Raw genomic sequence first — 15,584 nt, forward strand, 5'->3', positions numbered from 1 at the left:
GCTCTTCTTGACCGAAAGATGTAAAGGCAAAATGACTGGATTTTAGACACGCCCTGAAGGCAAAAATAAGCCTTTTTAAAACATGGGATTAATGTGCAGTCACCCATCTCGCCCTGGGGCGGGGAGATCAGGTTCATTTCCTTCTGCAGGCCTAAAGCCTCGCAATTTTAACCGCAGACTAGAGCCCACTCCCTGCATTTATTCACTGCAAAGCTTCTCAGGACGCCGAGAACAACGAATAATGGGAATACAGGAAGGAACTGCAAAGGGAAAGAAGTTTAAGGGAAGAAGGTGGAAGGGTAGGGGAGTTAATGCCGAGGTGGGAACCCAGTATCTTTCTCCCCGCCAAATCCTGCAGCCAGTTCCCTCCAAAAATTTTAAAGGATTCCACTTCCAGATACTCGAATCCTGGTCGAAACCGAAAGCCCCAAATCCTCCGCACTTCGCTGCCAGTCCACGGCAAAAAAGATGGAGCAAGCGGGGACTCTGGGAAACCACGAAGTGACGTCATATCCGACCAAAACAAAAAATGGCCGAGCAATTTCTAGCGGGCGTGCCCTCTGAATTAACAACTGGGCGTGCACCAAAGCAGATGCACGAGTGACGTCATTACGTTAGTGTCGGGCGCAGGTGACGTGATTACGTTAGCGTCGGGCACTGGAGTATTGAAGTGAACCTGAGCCCGCGCAGACTTAGAAAACGCCAGTGAACCTAAGGATGGCGGGTACTGGTTTGGTAGCTGGGGAGGTTGTGGTGGATGCGCTGCCGTATTTTGATCAGGGTTATGAAGCGCCTGGTGTTCGCGAAGCGGTAAGTTCGGGATTTTGTGTAACTGGCCCAGCGCTTGCTGGCCCATAGTGCCGGAAGAAGCGCCTAACAATTTTCTGCTCCTACCCTGGCCCCTTCTCGTCCTTAGGCTGCGGCGTTGGTGGAAGAGGAAACTCGCAGATACCGACCTACGAAGAACTATCTAAGCTACCTGACGGCCCCGGATTATTCTGCTTTTGAGGTAAGTGTGATGTTTTGAGCCCAGCGCACAGTGAACCCTTTTGGATCGAGAGCCTTTGCCACTTAAAAGTGAATTGTAAATTCCAGCTAAGTGTTACTTGCTTCACTACTACTAACCCTGTTGTCAGTATTGTCAGTCAGTTGAAAATAGCTGCATAGATAAGCCTTCTCCAGAGTTCTGAGACCCACAAGACTTCCTAGAGCTCCGCAGACTGACCTAACAATACAAAAATTAGTGTTACGTCTTTCCAAGATAGGTTTTTTGCGTAAATTCTCAAAGGTATCCTCTTCCTCTAAGTATAAAACAAGTGATCTAGGCTTTTTTTTAAATACACAAAAGCCTAATTACCTAAGCTTCTGAGCGCCACAGGATTGCGGCCTTTGTTTCAAAGCCTAAATATTTACTGAATGTATGTCGTTGATTGTAGAGACAAATAATATCTAAGTGAACCATATCGAACCGTTTGGATATTCAGCCTAGAAGTGCAACCAAAATACTGTGGGTGGTAGCTTAGTCGCTAAGTCGTGTCCGGCACTTTGCGACCCCCATGGGCTGTATGTAGCCGGCCAGACTTCTCTGTCCATGGGATTCTCTGAGCAAGAATACTGGAGTGGGGTTGCCATTTCCTTCTCCAGGGGATCTTCCCAACCCAGGAATCGAACCTGAGTCTTCTGTACTGCAGGCAGATTCTTTACCAACTGAGCTACAAAGGAAGCCCATCCAAAATACTGTTTAGGGTCTAATTGTTGTTTAGTCGCGTAGGAGTGTCTGAGACCCCATGGACTGCGGCGCACCAAGGCCTCCCTGTCCTTCACTATCTCCCAGAGCTGGTTCAAACTCGTGTCATTGAGTTGGTGAGAAGTGGGCGGCAGAGGATAAGATGGTTGGATAGCATCACCGACTCAAAAAAATAATGGTTAAGTTTTAAGTAGGAGAGAGATGTTCCTACTGGCACGCTTGTTTTCCCATGATTTTTTCTAAATGTTGTTACCCAAATATAGGTGTTAGCACATTAAGAACTAAGGACAGTAATGAGTCCTTATTAGCTTGATTTCTGAAAGTTTCAGATAATTGCATTCAGTCACAAACTTAAATACTTGAGCCAGTTTTATGTTTAGCTCTTTTAGATACAACCTGTGCTTCCTATGTTTATAGTTAGTATACTGATTATTTCTGTCTTCCTATCTTTATAATTAGTATACTGATTATTTAGCGCTTTTTATAGTGGGAGCTAATAGTATACTGTGCTCACTATCTCAGTCCTAAAAAAAACTGTGTAAACTATATATGTTTAATATCCCTATTTTTTAGATGGGAAAACTGGAGCTTAGGCTAAGTAATTTGCCCAAGACCTTAAGCACTCCTCAAACTGCCTTTGAAACTGCTCTTTCATTAGTTCATTTAACAACTATTTCTGAAGATTGGTTCTTCACAAATTATTAGAGAACAAGAGTTTACATTCGAGAGTGTGGAGACAGATAAATCAGAAAATATCGAATTGTTGATAAAGCTATACAGAGAAAGAAAGTAATAATATGATGTAGAGTGACTAGGTGATTGCTTCATATAGTTTGATTGAGGAAGGCCTGTCTAAACTGAGATGAGAATGCTCCATGAACAGGGATCTTTTTCATCTTCTTCACCACTGTATTTTCATCACGTAAAACAGAATATAGGCACTCAAATATTTATCACTGAATGTATGAAGAGCTTCTAAGCCAGTTTAATGAATGCTTAATGTATGCCATTCATGCCTAGAATTTCTTTTATAACTTAGCCCTGTGAGTGCTGCCTCAGGCTTTGAAGAGAGTTAAGTTAAAAGTTCAGGTCTGTCACTTGTCACGAGTTAGGTAAGGGCTCTGATGTTACACAGCTGAGGACAGCTTGTACTGTACATTTGTAGTTTCTTTCTTACCTAATTGTTAATTTTTACTCTGTCACTGTGCATAGGGTTCTGTCTAGAATGCCTTAGTCTCTACTGGAAACTAAATAACCATATTTTCTTAGAGTTATGTGAAGCTCAGCAGTAGTCCAGAAAAGGCTTTCTCCAACGAAGACATATTTAATGCAGAACTTTTAAACAGTGAATATGGACTTCTAGAACACCTTTTTAGCTTACTTTTCAGTCTAAATGAAATAGAATGTTGACTAAAACATTGGACCTAAAGAGGTAGAACTATACCACATTTTTTTGAAAATAGTAAGATTGTTAGAGGCTTCTCAGGTGGCTCAGGGGTAAGGAATCCACCTGCCAATGCAGGAGACATGTTCCATCCTTGGGTCGGGAAGATCCCCTAGAGGAAATGGCAACCCACTCCAGTATTCTTGCCTGGAAAATTGTATGGACAGAGAAGACTAGAGGGCTATAGTCCATGGGGTCACAAAAAAATCAGGCACGACTTAGTGATGAAGCAACAAAAACGGCTTTTCTTTGAGGGCCCCTTTCCATATGAAATGGGTGTATGCCTGTGTACTTTTCACATTCTAGAGAACAGTGACTCCAGAGAAGAGTTGGGGGTGGGGGGTGATCTATTATAATAGGTAGTAGTAAAGTATAAATATTTAAGTAGGTTAGATCCATTGTTTGTTTGGTGGTTTTTAATTTGTTTTTTGATATGGTTTTGGAAATAATTCTTTCTTCAATTTATATGTCAGACAGACATAATGAGAAATGAATTTGAAAGATTGGCTGCTCGACAACCAATTGAATTGCTCAGTATGAAACGGTAAGTCCTATTCTTGGTTCAGCTGGGCTCAGATCATTCTTTAATTTTAATTTATTAGTAAAACTTCTGTCAGTTCAGTTCAATTCAGTCTCTCAGTCGTGTCCGACTCTTTGTAACCCATTGACTGCAGCACACCAGGCCTCCCTGTCCGTCACCAGCTCCTGGAGTTTACTCAAACTCAAGTCCATTTTAAGTTGGTGATGCCATCCAACCATCTCATCCTCTTTCGTCCCCATCTCCTCCCACCTTCAATCTTTCCCAGCATCAGGGTCTTTTCCAATGAGTCAGTTCTTCACATAAGGTGGCCTAAATATTGGAGTTTCAGCTTCAGCATCAGTCCTTCCCATGAATATTCAGGATTGATTTCCTTTAGGATGAACTAGTTGGATCTCCTTGCAGTCCAAGGGACTCTCAAGAGTCTTCTCCAACACCACAGTTCAAAAGCATCAATTCTTTGGTGCTCTGCTTTCTTTATAGTCCAACTCTCACATCCATACATGACTACTGGAAAAACCATTGACGGACCTTTGTTGGCAAAGTAGTGTCTCTGCTTTTTAATAAGCTGTCTAGGTTTGTCATAACTTTTCTTCCAAGGAGCAAGTGTCTTTTAATTTCATGGCTGCAGTCACCATCTGCAGTAATTTTGGAGCCCCAAAAAATAAAGTCTGTCACTGTTTCCACTGTTTCCCCTCTATTTGCCATGAAGTGATGGGACCGGATGCCATGATCTTAGTTTTCTGAATGTTGAGTTTCAATCCAACTTTTTCATTCTCCTCATTCACTTTCATTGAGAAGCTCTTTAGTTCTTTGCTTTCTGCCATAAGTGTGGTGTTATCTGCATATCTGAGGTTATTGGTAACTTCTGTAGCCATGTTCAAATGTGGAAAAGGAAAAAAAACTTGTCTGCTTTTGTATTAATACATGTTTTTTCATATAATAGTTACACTCATGGTTTATATAATCTTTTGTTAATGTTCAAAAATGTTCTGTTCACCATCATTAAAATATAAACTCTTTTAAAATCCAATAACAAGAGAATGGAAAATTATAATTAAGTTCATGTTTAAGAACTCCCACGGACATGTTCCTGATTAGACATGTAGTGCTTCACTCTTACACAGACAGTGTTAGTAAACTCAGAGTGCCTGCATAGTTTGACTTTGGTTCTACTGTCTCTCTTCCCGTACCACTTTACTGCAAAACTGTTTCTCCTTCCTCAGGGAAAAAACCCCAAACATTCTTTTGTTACTTTCTCTAAAATGGAGAATTCGGTTGCTTACCATCTGAGGTCCCTTCAGCTCTAAGATAACTCTGAAATGATGAGAATCAATATATAATCTGTCAGAGTGGAGAGGGCCACATGAACAGTGGAGTTATCCTCTCAGTATATGTACAGATTATAAGAGATTTGAGCCTATAGAACCAAAGGACCAGATTTCTTCTTTTCTTGTGCTCCATTTCCTATCTGGCCTGACATGATAAAAGCAGAAAAACTTCCAAGACTCCTTAGTTCTCACATTTCTAGGTGCTTCTGCTCTAAAGGTTTTCACAATAGTAGCTTTTTCATAACAGCATATTTTAAACCCATAAGTAGGTTATAATCCATTAAGCAGTTGATTGTCAAGTTTAGTAAGACATCATAGCACTTTTTTTAAGGAAGATAAAAAATATCAGAATGCATTGCATGTAAAGTTAAGTACTGCTTTGTGAAACTTCCGTTCAGTTATGTGTATTTGTATACTGTGTCACAGTGTAAAATATTTCTTACTGTGGGTTATGACCTGAAGTTCTCAAAATGCTACATTTATGATGCATGTGTAAAGTTTGCTTTAAAAAAAAAAAGAAAATGGTTTATCACTTCTTAGTCCCAGCTGCATGTCCCTCAATTTTTCATAGGAATGATGTGAAGTTTTTACAGTATCTAATAAAAATAACAAAATGGAAATTGTAGGTTAGTTTGTAGCAACTCAGTAATGAGCTGGGGTTTATGAAGAGTGTGTGTTGCTGGCTATATTGGCAGTTTTGAAGGACTGGGTATTATTAAAAATAGAGAAAAGACTGAGTGTGAAATGTAAAAATCATTATATACTTTTGCCATCTTTTTCTCTAGGGGGTGTAGATATGTGGGTAGGAGGGTGGATAGATGTAGGTGTGTTTTACAAAATGATAGCATAGTTTTTCATATCCTGATTTTTTCCCTTAATGTATTGCAAACAATTTTAATATTCTAAGTATTCTTTAGTAACATCATTTAATAGCTAATATAACAGCCCTTTATGTGAATGTATACTGTAGCTTATTGTATCATTTCACATTGAAGTGAACAGTTTTTTGTTACTGTATATCATAATGCTAAATCTTACTTGTAAATTGATTCTTAGGATAAATAGGCTTCTTATTATTGCAAGGTCTACATGTTATCTTCAGTCTTCTGGTTGGCTTTTATTTTTCCAGTCTTCTGTTTTTACAGTGTTCGTAGACCTATGAGGCATTCTGTTGGGAGTAGAGAGAAAGATTTGGAGGAATATGTGGTTTTATTTCATTGTTGTTTAATTTCAGATATGAACTTCCAGCCCCTTCCTCTGGTCAGAAAAATGACATCACTGCATGGCAAGAGTGCGTAAACAATTCTATGGCGCAGTTAGAGCATCAGGCAGTTCGAATTGAGAATCTGGAACTAATGTCTCAGCATGGATGCAATGCCTGGAAAGTGTATAATGAGTAAGAAACCTTTTTTTTTTTAACCCATCCCACCTGTTTAAGGGGACCTAAACCTAACACATATATTGTGTAACATTGCAATAGCAAGTTCTGAGGTCTGATTTACAAAACAGCTTGGTAGTAGACTATAATCCTTAATGTGAGGGGTTGCTTATAACAGTCAGCTCTCATTAGTTGCGCTTTCTGCTTTTTAAAGTGGCCTTGAATACTGAATTAGCAAATACTGAACCATTTCATACATGTGTATATATATATACACATCTCATATAGACGATAATCTTACACACTTTATAACAACTCACCCTGACAGGTTCTGTATTTTATTTATTTTATAAAAGAGAAGACAAAGTTGAGAAGTGTTAAGTAGCTTGCCAGAGTTGGAAATTACACTCTCTCCTCTGGTTATCTCTTCATGAGACCTGGAACAAGAAGGTGGAGTATCTCCTTGTTCTGCTTTAGCTGGAAATGTGCATGTCCACAACTCTGATTTTTTTGCTGCTTTTGAGCACATCCACGAATGATCACAGAACTCTGCAAGGATTGATTTGGGGGTTACAAATAAATTTGAGTAATAGGCAAATTCACTTGTACAGAATCTGCAGATAATGAAAATTGATTGTGAATAGAGAATTAACACTAGAAACAAGAGTGCTTCTGAACTCCTGTTTCTTTTCCACATAATTAGCTTTAGGTTTTGCTGTCTATAGTATTTAAAGTTCAGTTTCCAGTTCGTAAAAGTTAGTGGTTAGATGATCTCCATAGCTTCTTTGAGCCCTAAAATCCCACGTTTCTATTAACAGGTTAAGGCCATTGAACCTCATGACTGCATAAAACCATTTGTTAGAGGATGATTCCTGAAACAGTAAAGCAAAAATCACAAAATGATAAATAGCTTTTCTCAAGTTTTCAGAATCATCATTAAACTTTTGTGGTCACATAAGGATCTGTGGGCAAAATCCAGAATTTAAGAAACTGCAGAGCAAACAATTCAGTTTCTGTTGTGAATGCTGCAAGGCAAATAAAGAACAGTGGAGTTGGGACGATTAAGAAGTTTAAGAGAACAAATCAATCCAAAACAACGTGTATTTCATAAAGTGGGAAAATGTGACTTTTCTTCTCAAGAAGCTTTCTTTATCTAGTTGAGGAGGCAAGATATTCTAGCCCAGATAACCAAGTAGTGCACTTTGGTAGTATGGAGGCATGTGCTGCACTGTGCACTGTGGTCTGTAAACTACAGAGATCCAGAGAAGGACGTTAAGGACTAGGTCCATTGTACAAGGAAGAGATGTGAGGGTGGGGATTATTGAAGTACAGTTGAGTTTTGTGTTTGAGATGTACGGCATAGTGATCTGGTATTCTTTCAGATTATCATAGGTGATTACAAGATAATGGGCATAATTCCCCATGCCATACAGTATACCCTTGTTGCTTATCTACTTTACATATAATAGTTTGTATCTGTTACCTATCCCTAATTTGTCCCTCCTCCGCTTCCCTCACCTCTGTTAACCACAAGTTTGTTTTCAATATCTGTGCGTCTGTTTCTGTTTTGAGTGTATATTTTATTTGTATTATTTTTTGAGATTCCATATATAAGTGGTATCATACTGTATTTGTCTCTGACTTATTTCACTAAGCATAGTATTCTCTAGCACCATCCACATTGCTGCATATGGCAATATTTCTTTTTTTGACTGAGTAGTAATTCCATTGTTGATGTATACATATATGCCACCTCCTAAATTCAGTCATCTGTTGATGGGCACTTGGGTTGCGTCCATGTTTTGGCTGTTGTAAATAGTGCTGCTACAAACATTGGGGTGCGTGTGTCTTTTCAAATTACAATTTTCATTTTGTTTTCAGATATATGCCCAGGAGTGGAATTGCTGTATCATATGGTATTAATAGTTCTATTTTTAGTTTTTTGAGGGACCTTCATACTGTTTTCCATAGTAGCTGTAGCAGTTTACATTCCCATCAGCAGTGTACAAGGTTTTCAGAAAAGGGTGAAATATGGATGTTTAGAGGAGAGTGAGAACATTCTAGGAATGGAGGAAAACATAGATGTGGGGCGGAGGAGAAAGAGATGCCTCAGATTGAACATTGCTTCCATAATTAAAGCTGTAAAGCTTTAATAATTATTCTTTACTTAAGGTCCAGGCTATTTTTTTCTTTCTTTTTTTTTTTTTTTTTTTTTGAGAAAAGCCAGCATAAAGCACTTTTATTGCAGTCATGTGTGGTGCAGCCGGTGGGGGTCGGCTGCGGGAGTAGATAGCCATGTCTCTCACCAGATCACCACACAGGACAGCACAGAGGGGAGACAGGGCAAGAAGCGCAGGGGGTGGGGGTCAGCTGGGGCAGTAGACAGCGATGTCTCACCAGATCACCACACAGGACAGCACAGAGGGGAGACGGGGCAAGAAGCACAGGGGGTGGGGGTCGGCTGGGGCAGTAGACAGCGATGTCTCACCAGATCACCACACAGGACAGCACAGAGGGGAGACGGGGCAAGAAGCACAGGGGGTGGGGGTCGGCTGGGGCAGTAGACAGCGATGTCTCTCACCAGATCACCACACAGGACAGCACAGAGGGGAGACGGGGCAAGAAGCGCAGGGGGTGGGGGTCGGCTGGGGCAGTAGACAGCGATGTCTCTCACCAGATCACCACACAGGACAGCAAAGAGGGGAGAGGGGGCAAGGAGCAGAGGGGGTGGGGGTCGGCTGGGGGAGTAGGCAGTGATGTCTCTCACCAGATCACAGGACAGCAAAGAGGGGAGAGGGTCAAGGAGCACAGGGGGTGGGGGTCGGCTGGGGGAGTAGACAGTGATGTCTCTCACCAGATCACCACACAGGACAGCACAGAAGGGAGAGGGGCAAGGAACGCAGGGGGTGGGGGTCGGCTGGGGGAGTAAGCAGGGATGTCTCTCACCAGATCACCACACAGGACAGCAAAGAGGGGAGAGAGGGCAAGGAGAAGCCAGGAAACTCTGAGATTAGCAGGGGGAGCTGAACATCAAAAAACAGGAGATGCTGAAGCTGTGATGACCAGCAGGATTTTCTTAAGACAACACTCAAGGATTTGTCATGATGGCTGCACTTTCATGGGTGTTAAGTGTCTGCAAACAGCACCTTCAATTTAACTTTCGATTAAAGTTCTTAAAATTTAGGAAGTAAAGCTTGGATAGCTATGTGATTACAAAAATCTTGGATATCCATTAGAAAAACCACAGGATGGAAATAAAAAACAAAGGCCATGAAGGTATCAGAGGTCTCTACTGGCCCAGGGAACAGACGTCTGCAATGTCCAACATCTCAGTGAAAACAATCTGCTTTCAAAAGGCAGAGGGTCTACGAGGAGGGTGAGGGTGGGGCAGTGGAGGCAAATGCTCTCCCCCTTCCCACTGCAGTTTTGGGTAGGGCTTTCAGTTCAACCCGAGGACATCTCTCAACTTGGAGAATAATTTGGCCCTCAAAAGCGCCTCGAATCTGCTATGGCTTTGCAGCACAGCAGCAAGAGTGTTTAATATATAATAGATAAAACTTTCATCCAAAAAAATAAAGATTATTGGACCCCACCCCCCCACCCCAACACCAATTCCTAGTCTAAAATTAACCCATTACTTGTGCTGGAGAAGGCAATGGCACCCCACTCCAGTACTCTTGCCTGGAAAATCCCATGGATGGAGGAGCCTGGTAGGCTCCAGTCCATGTGGTCGCTAAGAGTCAGGCACGACTGAGTGACTTCACTTTCACTTTTCACATTCGTGCATTGGAGAAGGAAATGGCAATCCACTCCAGTATTCTTGCCTGGAGAATCCCAGGGACAGAGGAGTCTAGTGGGCAGCTGTCTATGGGGTCGCACAGAGTCGGACATGACTGAAGCGACTTAGCAGAATACTTAATTGGAAACTTAGATCCAAAGGACTGAAACTCAGTCTTCACCCCAAACAAAAACAAACTGAGTAATTTGAGGTTTATGGCATTTGGTTCAGGTCAACACACATACAAGGAGTAAGGGGAAGAGCAAAGCCAGTGACAGAACACATTCAATCTGGGAAGATGTTTATACAGAGTGTAGTGGAACATCAGGAAGAGCTCCATACCGACTCTCTGTGTGTGTCTGGAGGTGGCAGATCCTTCTGTGGCACATCCAAGAATGGGGAGCTCAGGGCCGAGGCCACTCCTGTCATTCCAGTTTTAGAAGTTCCACGTCAAAGATGAGAGTGGCATTTGGTGGGATGATGCCTGGGTGCCCAGTGGCACCATAGGCATAGTCTGGGGAGATAGTCAGCTTGGCTCTCTGACCCATGCTCATCTGGGCAACCCCTTCTTCCCAGCCTTGGATCACCTCCTGCTTGCCCAGCACAAACTTAAAGGGCTTGTTTCTGTCCCGGGAGGAATCGAATTTCTTTCCATCGTCAAGCATCCCTGTGTAGTGCACCACGAAGGTCTGGCTGTGCTTCGGGAAGGTACGCCCGTCTACGGGAGAGATGGTCTCCACCTGTGCTCCCATGGCTGTGGTAGTGGCGGACGCTGGGTTGGCCGATGGGCTCCGCTACGGGCAGCGTGGACCAAGCAAGGTCCAGGCTATTTAACGTGATATTCAAAGCAAAAGTCTAGTCCTCTCTTTGGTGACTATCATAAAATCTGCCTCCGAGCCTTTACTCAGGCTTTACCTCCTCCTGAAATACCTTTTAACTTACCTACCCAAATTCAACTTATTCAAGTTGACTTTAATTATTATTATTAAATTATTATTATTATTAACAGATTAAAGCATGACTTTAATCTGTTTCCTTTTCTTCCCTGATTAAAATTCTGCCTCTGTTACTCTCCCTCTTTTGGGGAACTGTACAGATCACTGTGCGCATCACTTGTTTTCCATTTAATTGCGTAACAGTTTCTAGTGTCGGGCTTTCTTTTGCCTATTATTTTGTCTCCTCCAAACCCAGTGGATGTTTCTCCAGAGGAACTATACTATGTCATATCAAAAGTAAATTTTCTTTCTTTGTGATAGGATTCACAGATGTCCAATATACTGGGCAGAAAACTTTTCAGTTTTAAGTAGGTCTTGGTGCAGAACTGCTTTAAAAAAAACAGTATTTCATTAATAAGAAGGGAATTCTTTACTTGAAACTGAAGGGAAACCTTCAAGGTCAGCCCCTAATTTTACAAATAAACAGATTTAGCCCTTGTGATATCGAATGACTCATCCAAGGAAGCATAGCTATTAGGGCAGAGCTGAGACTAGACCCCAAGTCTTCTGATTCCCATGGTACGGTGTGGTCAGTTTCAGCGTTCAGAATACTTGAGGAGGGACCTGTGTGTTTAAGAGGGAAGCTAGAAGAAGGAAGAAGACAACAAATACGCTGGGCTTCCAGAAAGAGGTGATTCAAAGGAAAGTTCCCTATTAACGGTCAGAGGTCAGGAATAGAGTACTGAGCTTTATTGTCTTCAGGGTGGAATAATTGTCAAAATGGGATGAGCTGAAAGAAAGCCTGGAGAGGCACCACTGTTTGAAGACCAAATTTCTATAGAATTATAGTTAGTTTTTGAAAATCAGTTGGTAGAGATAGGAGAATTAACTCAGAAGGGAAGCAGGAAATTTGAGCCACAAAAGCCCGGAAATAATACTGAATCTAGAGCAAGAGCATAGCAGAGCCAGTATGGTTGAAATGGACTCTACTGTCTTAAAAGGAAGTTGACAGGGTATGTGAATTATATCTTAGTAAAGCTGTAGTTTAGGAAAAGAGAGAGATTGAACTCTACCCTTGAGTCATTTCTTTAATGATAATTGCAGGGAACTCTGTATAACTCAACTTCTCCCCTCTGCTTGGATTTGGACTGGAATCTAAATCTACAGCCTTCCACAACAGTTCTTTTCTTCTCTGTAGTTAGCTGTAGACAGGAGGAGAGAGTGATACACTAAATGTAGGTGAAGAAATAGAGATAAAAGGAGGTGTACTCATGAGTGATGAAATGAGTGTACTCATCAGATATTCCCTCATCTTTTCCATGTAAAGGAAATAACAGTTTAAGACATGATATAAGTCCACGAAATCAGAATTATCAGTAAACAGCTTGGGTTCAAGAGTTTATAAGACCTGAATTCACCTCTGAGACTGAATCATGTATGTTACCTTGACCAAGTTACTTAATCTGAATATAGTGTCCTAACCTGTGAAATGGGAATAATGATGTCTACCTCAAAGAACTCTTGTGAGAATTAAGTTAGTATTGTAGAGTGTCTAACATGATGTTTGGCACAGGGAGCTCAAAAAATAATGGCTTATTTTTAGCAGAAAAACTTGGCCTTGTGTCAAGTAGACAGTGTACTTTTAGTTAGCACTATTTAATTTTAATGTACATTAATCTGATTTTCTTTTTTAGAAATCTAGTTCATATGATTGAGCACGCCCAGAAAGAGCTTCAGAAGTTAAGGTAAATTGTTTTTCTTTCTATTTTAGAATGAAGTTTAGGTGAATCCTTAGTAAATACAATAAGAAGGAAAAGGAACCACTGGACTGTGGTCATATGAGAGTAAATAATTGATAATCCACTCTGTCTACTGTTTAGTGTTGGGTTTGCCCTACCTGAGTTGAAAAGAAATAGACCTGAGATCTGAAAACATCTCTCCGGGGTCATTTGCAGTTTGCAAGTTTGCAGTTACTGAAATGATACTTTTAGAAGGAAAAAGTAGTAGAATAATATGTATAATATGATTTATATTAAATTAAAAACACACACACACCCTAATCTCTGTATGCATATACACATACAGGAAAGTATCTGAAAGAATACTCACCAAAAACTGAACAGAAGTTATCAGAGAGAAGGAAAAGCACATGGAAGGAAGGACTATCCATTCTTAAGCAATTAAAGACGTATTAGTTACAGACTTTTCTGTTGATTTTAGTCTTATGTTAGAATGTAGGTGGGTTATATAAATTTTTTTTTTTTTTTTCAGGAAACATATTCAAGACTTAAACTGGCAACGAAAGAACATGCAACTCACAGCTGGATCTAAATTAAGAGAAATGGAGTCAACGTGAGTATCTGTAATTCCATCACCTTTTAAATTGTTTGCCACGTGTTAAGATCAAGATTCAACAATATGATTCAAACACTATTCAAATGGAGTGCCACAAGTATCAAAGAAATGCTTTTCCGGAATCCCAGTCTTCACTGCTTCTGCCTGTTTCTGAAGTATGGGCTTGAAAAGAAGTTAGAGTTACACACAAAAAACTGAACCACTGCCAGTTTATTCTGATTTTAGAGCCCCCTGTTTTCCATCCACTACTACTGTTCTGAATGGAATTCTACCTTTTAAAAGGAAAAAAAGTCTATTTTTAAACTCTTAAAGGAGGGAAATTCCTTACTTTCTTGATCATTTGTGTATGTCTCAGGAGTTTTTCCCCTTTGTTTATATATTTTGTTTTTTAATGTTGTTCTTCATATACTCAAATTTGTACAAATCTCTGAATACAGTCATTTTTTTCATCGTTTCTTTTCTTTTTTTTTTTTTTTCCGTTTCTTTTCTTTTTTGACTTGCTCTTTCCCTGATCTCCCTGCCTCCATCACCCACACCGTTGTCCTTACTCCACCTTCCCCTCACCCATGTTATCAGTCTGTTACTGCATCTTTCCACACTGTTCTTCAAGCTGATACAATCTTCTGCGTGTCCATGTGTGTTTGTTTCATTTGTCCTAGAGACTTTTTTCTGGGAGAAGGGGAAGATTCTTTGAATCTGTGGAATTCTATCTTAGCAGCTGTAGAAATTTCTTCATCATTTTTAACTATTGCCTTTGCCCTATTTTCTATCCTTTTCTAACCCAATTTAATACTAACTTCAACCACTTTTTCATATCTCTTCAGCTCTTTCTAATTTGTTCTTTTTTTACACTTTTTATTTTGAGATAATTGTAGGTTCACATGCAATTTAAGAAGTAGTGCAGAGAGGTCTTATATACATACCCTTTACTCACTTTCCCCCCTAATTGTGCCTCAGCTTTGAAAATGTAAAGCTAAAAGTGAAGGTTAGTATTATGGTTAAATATATATATACTGGTTAAAAATGTGTGTACTATAAATGTGTATAGTTACGTGTATACTATAAACATCTTGAAGAGAAATTTTGCTTTAGGTAATTTTCCCCTCTGTTTTCTTTTCTAGCTGGGTATCCCTGGTCAGTAAGAATTATGAGATTGAAAGGACTATTGTACAATTAGAAAATGAGCTCTTTCAAATGAAGCAGCAACACGGAGAGGCAAACAAAGAAAACATACGGCAAGACTTCTGAAATAGACTGGCTCGGTGGGTAGAGAAGAAGGTACGCTGGGCTTTCATAGATCGGGCGTCTTAGCTATGAAGAACAGCATCTTTTGGAAACCATCAGTGGTTATATGTTTAGAAACCATAAAATGTGGGTAGTTGTATTCTATTTGTACATTTTAGTAAAATAAAAACTTAAACATGATGGTGGTTTGTTTTGTTTTGTGTTTTTGCTATTTAAAAAGGAGCTTTAGATTTCCAAGATTAGTATGGCTTTAGAATAATGTTTTTTTCATAAAATTAATTTTGAGTCACTGGGACCATATTTTGTACCCAAGAGATCCTTACTGAAAGTTATCAACATGTACAAGAAGTTGGAAATTTTGGTTTATTAATATAAGTATTTCAAATCAAGAGGTAGTTCTAAACAAAGTTTTAATTACCAAACAAGACTAAAGAAATACAGTGGCTCCATATATGTTATCTGTGATCATCATCACTGTAAGCAACAGTTACATAAAGCGTGGTATGTGCTGAGCACTGTTGTAAGCACTTTAGGTAGATGAACTAAACTTACATGAGTTAAAAAAAAAATGGATCCTCACAAAAGCCTATGGAATTACATATTCTTCTTATATACAAACTGACAGGTTCTGATGAAGTAATTTGCTGAAGTTTTTTTAGCTAGAAAGTGTCATCAAATTTTTGAATCCAGTAGTTAGCACCATGGGTGTGTTCTTATCCCTCTACTTGTAAAGAATTAAATTATAAAAGATTCCTAACCAATTCAGAAAAAATATTTGCAACATATCAAAGGATACATAGTCTTCCTGTACAAATCACTTTTACAAATCACTG

The 15,584-nt window shown here is 39.9% G+C and overlaps 1 protein-coding gene and 1 pseudogene across 1 annotated transcript; one reads left to right on the plus strand and one right to left on the minus strand.

Moving 5' to 3' along the window:
* The first annotated feature begins 605 nt into the window (after window positions 1-605).
* On the plus strand, window positions 606-14,931 carry BCAS2 (BCAS2, pre-mRNA processing factor). Its single transcript, XM_027536000.1, has 7 exons — window positions 606-810; window positions 917-1,009; window positions 3,665-3,735; window positions 6,295-6,456; window positions 12,846-12,896; window positions 13,423-13,503; window positions 14,628-14,931. The coding sequence occupies exons 1-7, from the start codon at window positions 718-720 to the stop codon at window positions 14,752-14,754; spliced, it is 678 nt and encodes a 225-aa protein (XP_027391801.1). The 5' UTR covers window positions 606-717; the 3' UTR covers window positions 14,755-14,931.
* Window positions 10,409-11,172, minus strand: LOC113889253 (annotated as a pseudogene).
* Window positions 14,932-15,584: the final 653 nt, after the last annotated feature.

Source organism: Bos indicus x Bos taurus, chromosome 3 (genome assembly GCF_003369695.1).
Source record: "Bos indicus x Bos taurus breed Angus x Brahman F1 hybrid chromosome 3, Bos_hybrid_MaternalHap_v2.0, whole genome shotgun sequence".
NCBI lineage: Eukaryota > Metazoa > Chordata > Mammalia > Artiodactyla > Bovidae > Bos > Bos indicus x Bos taurus.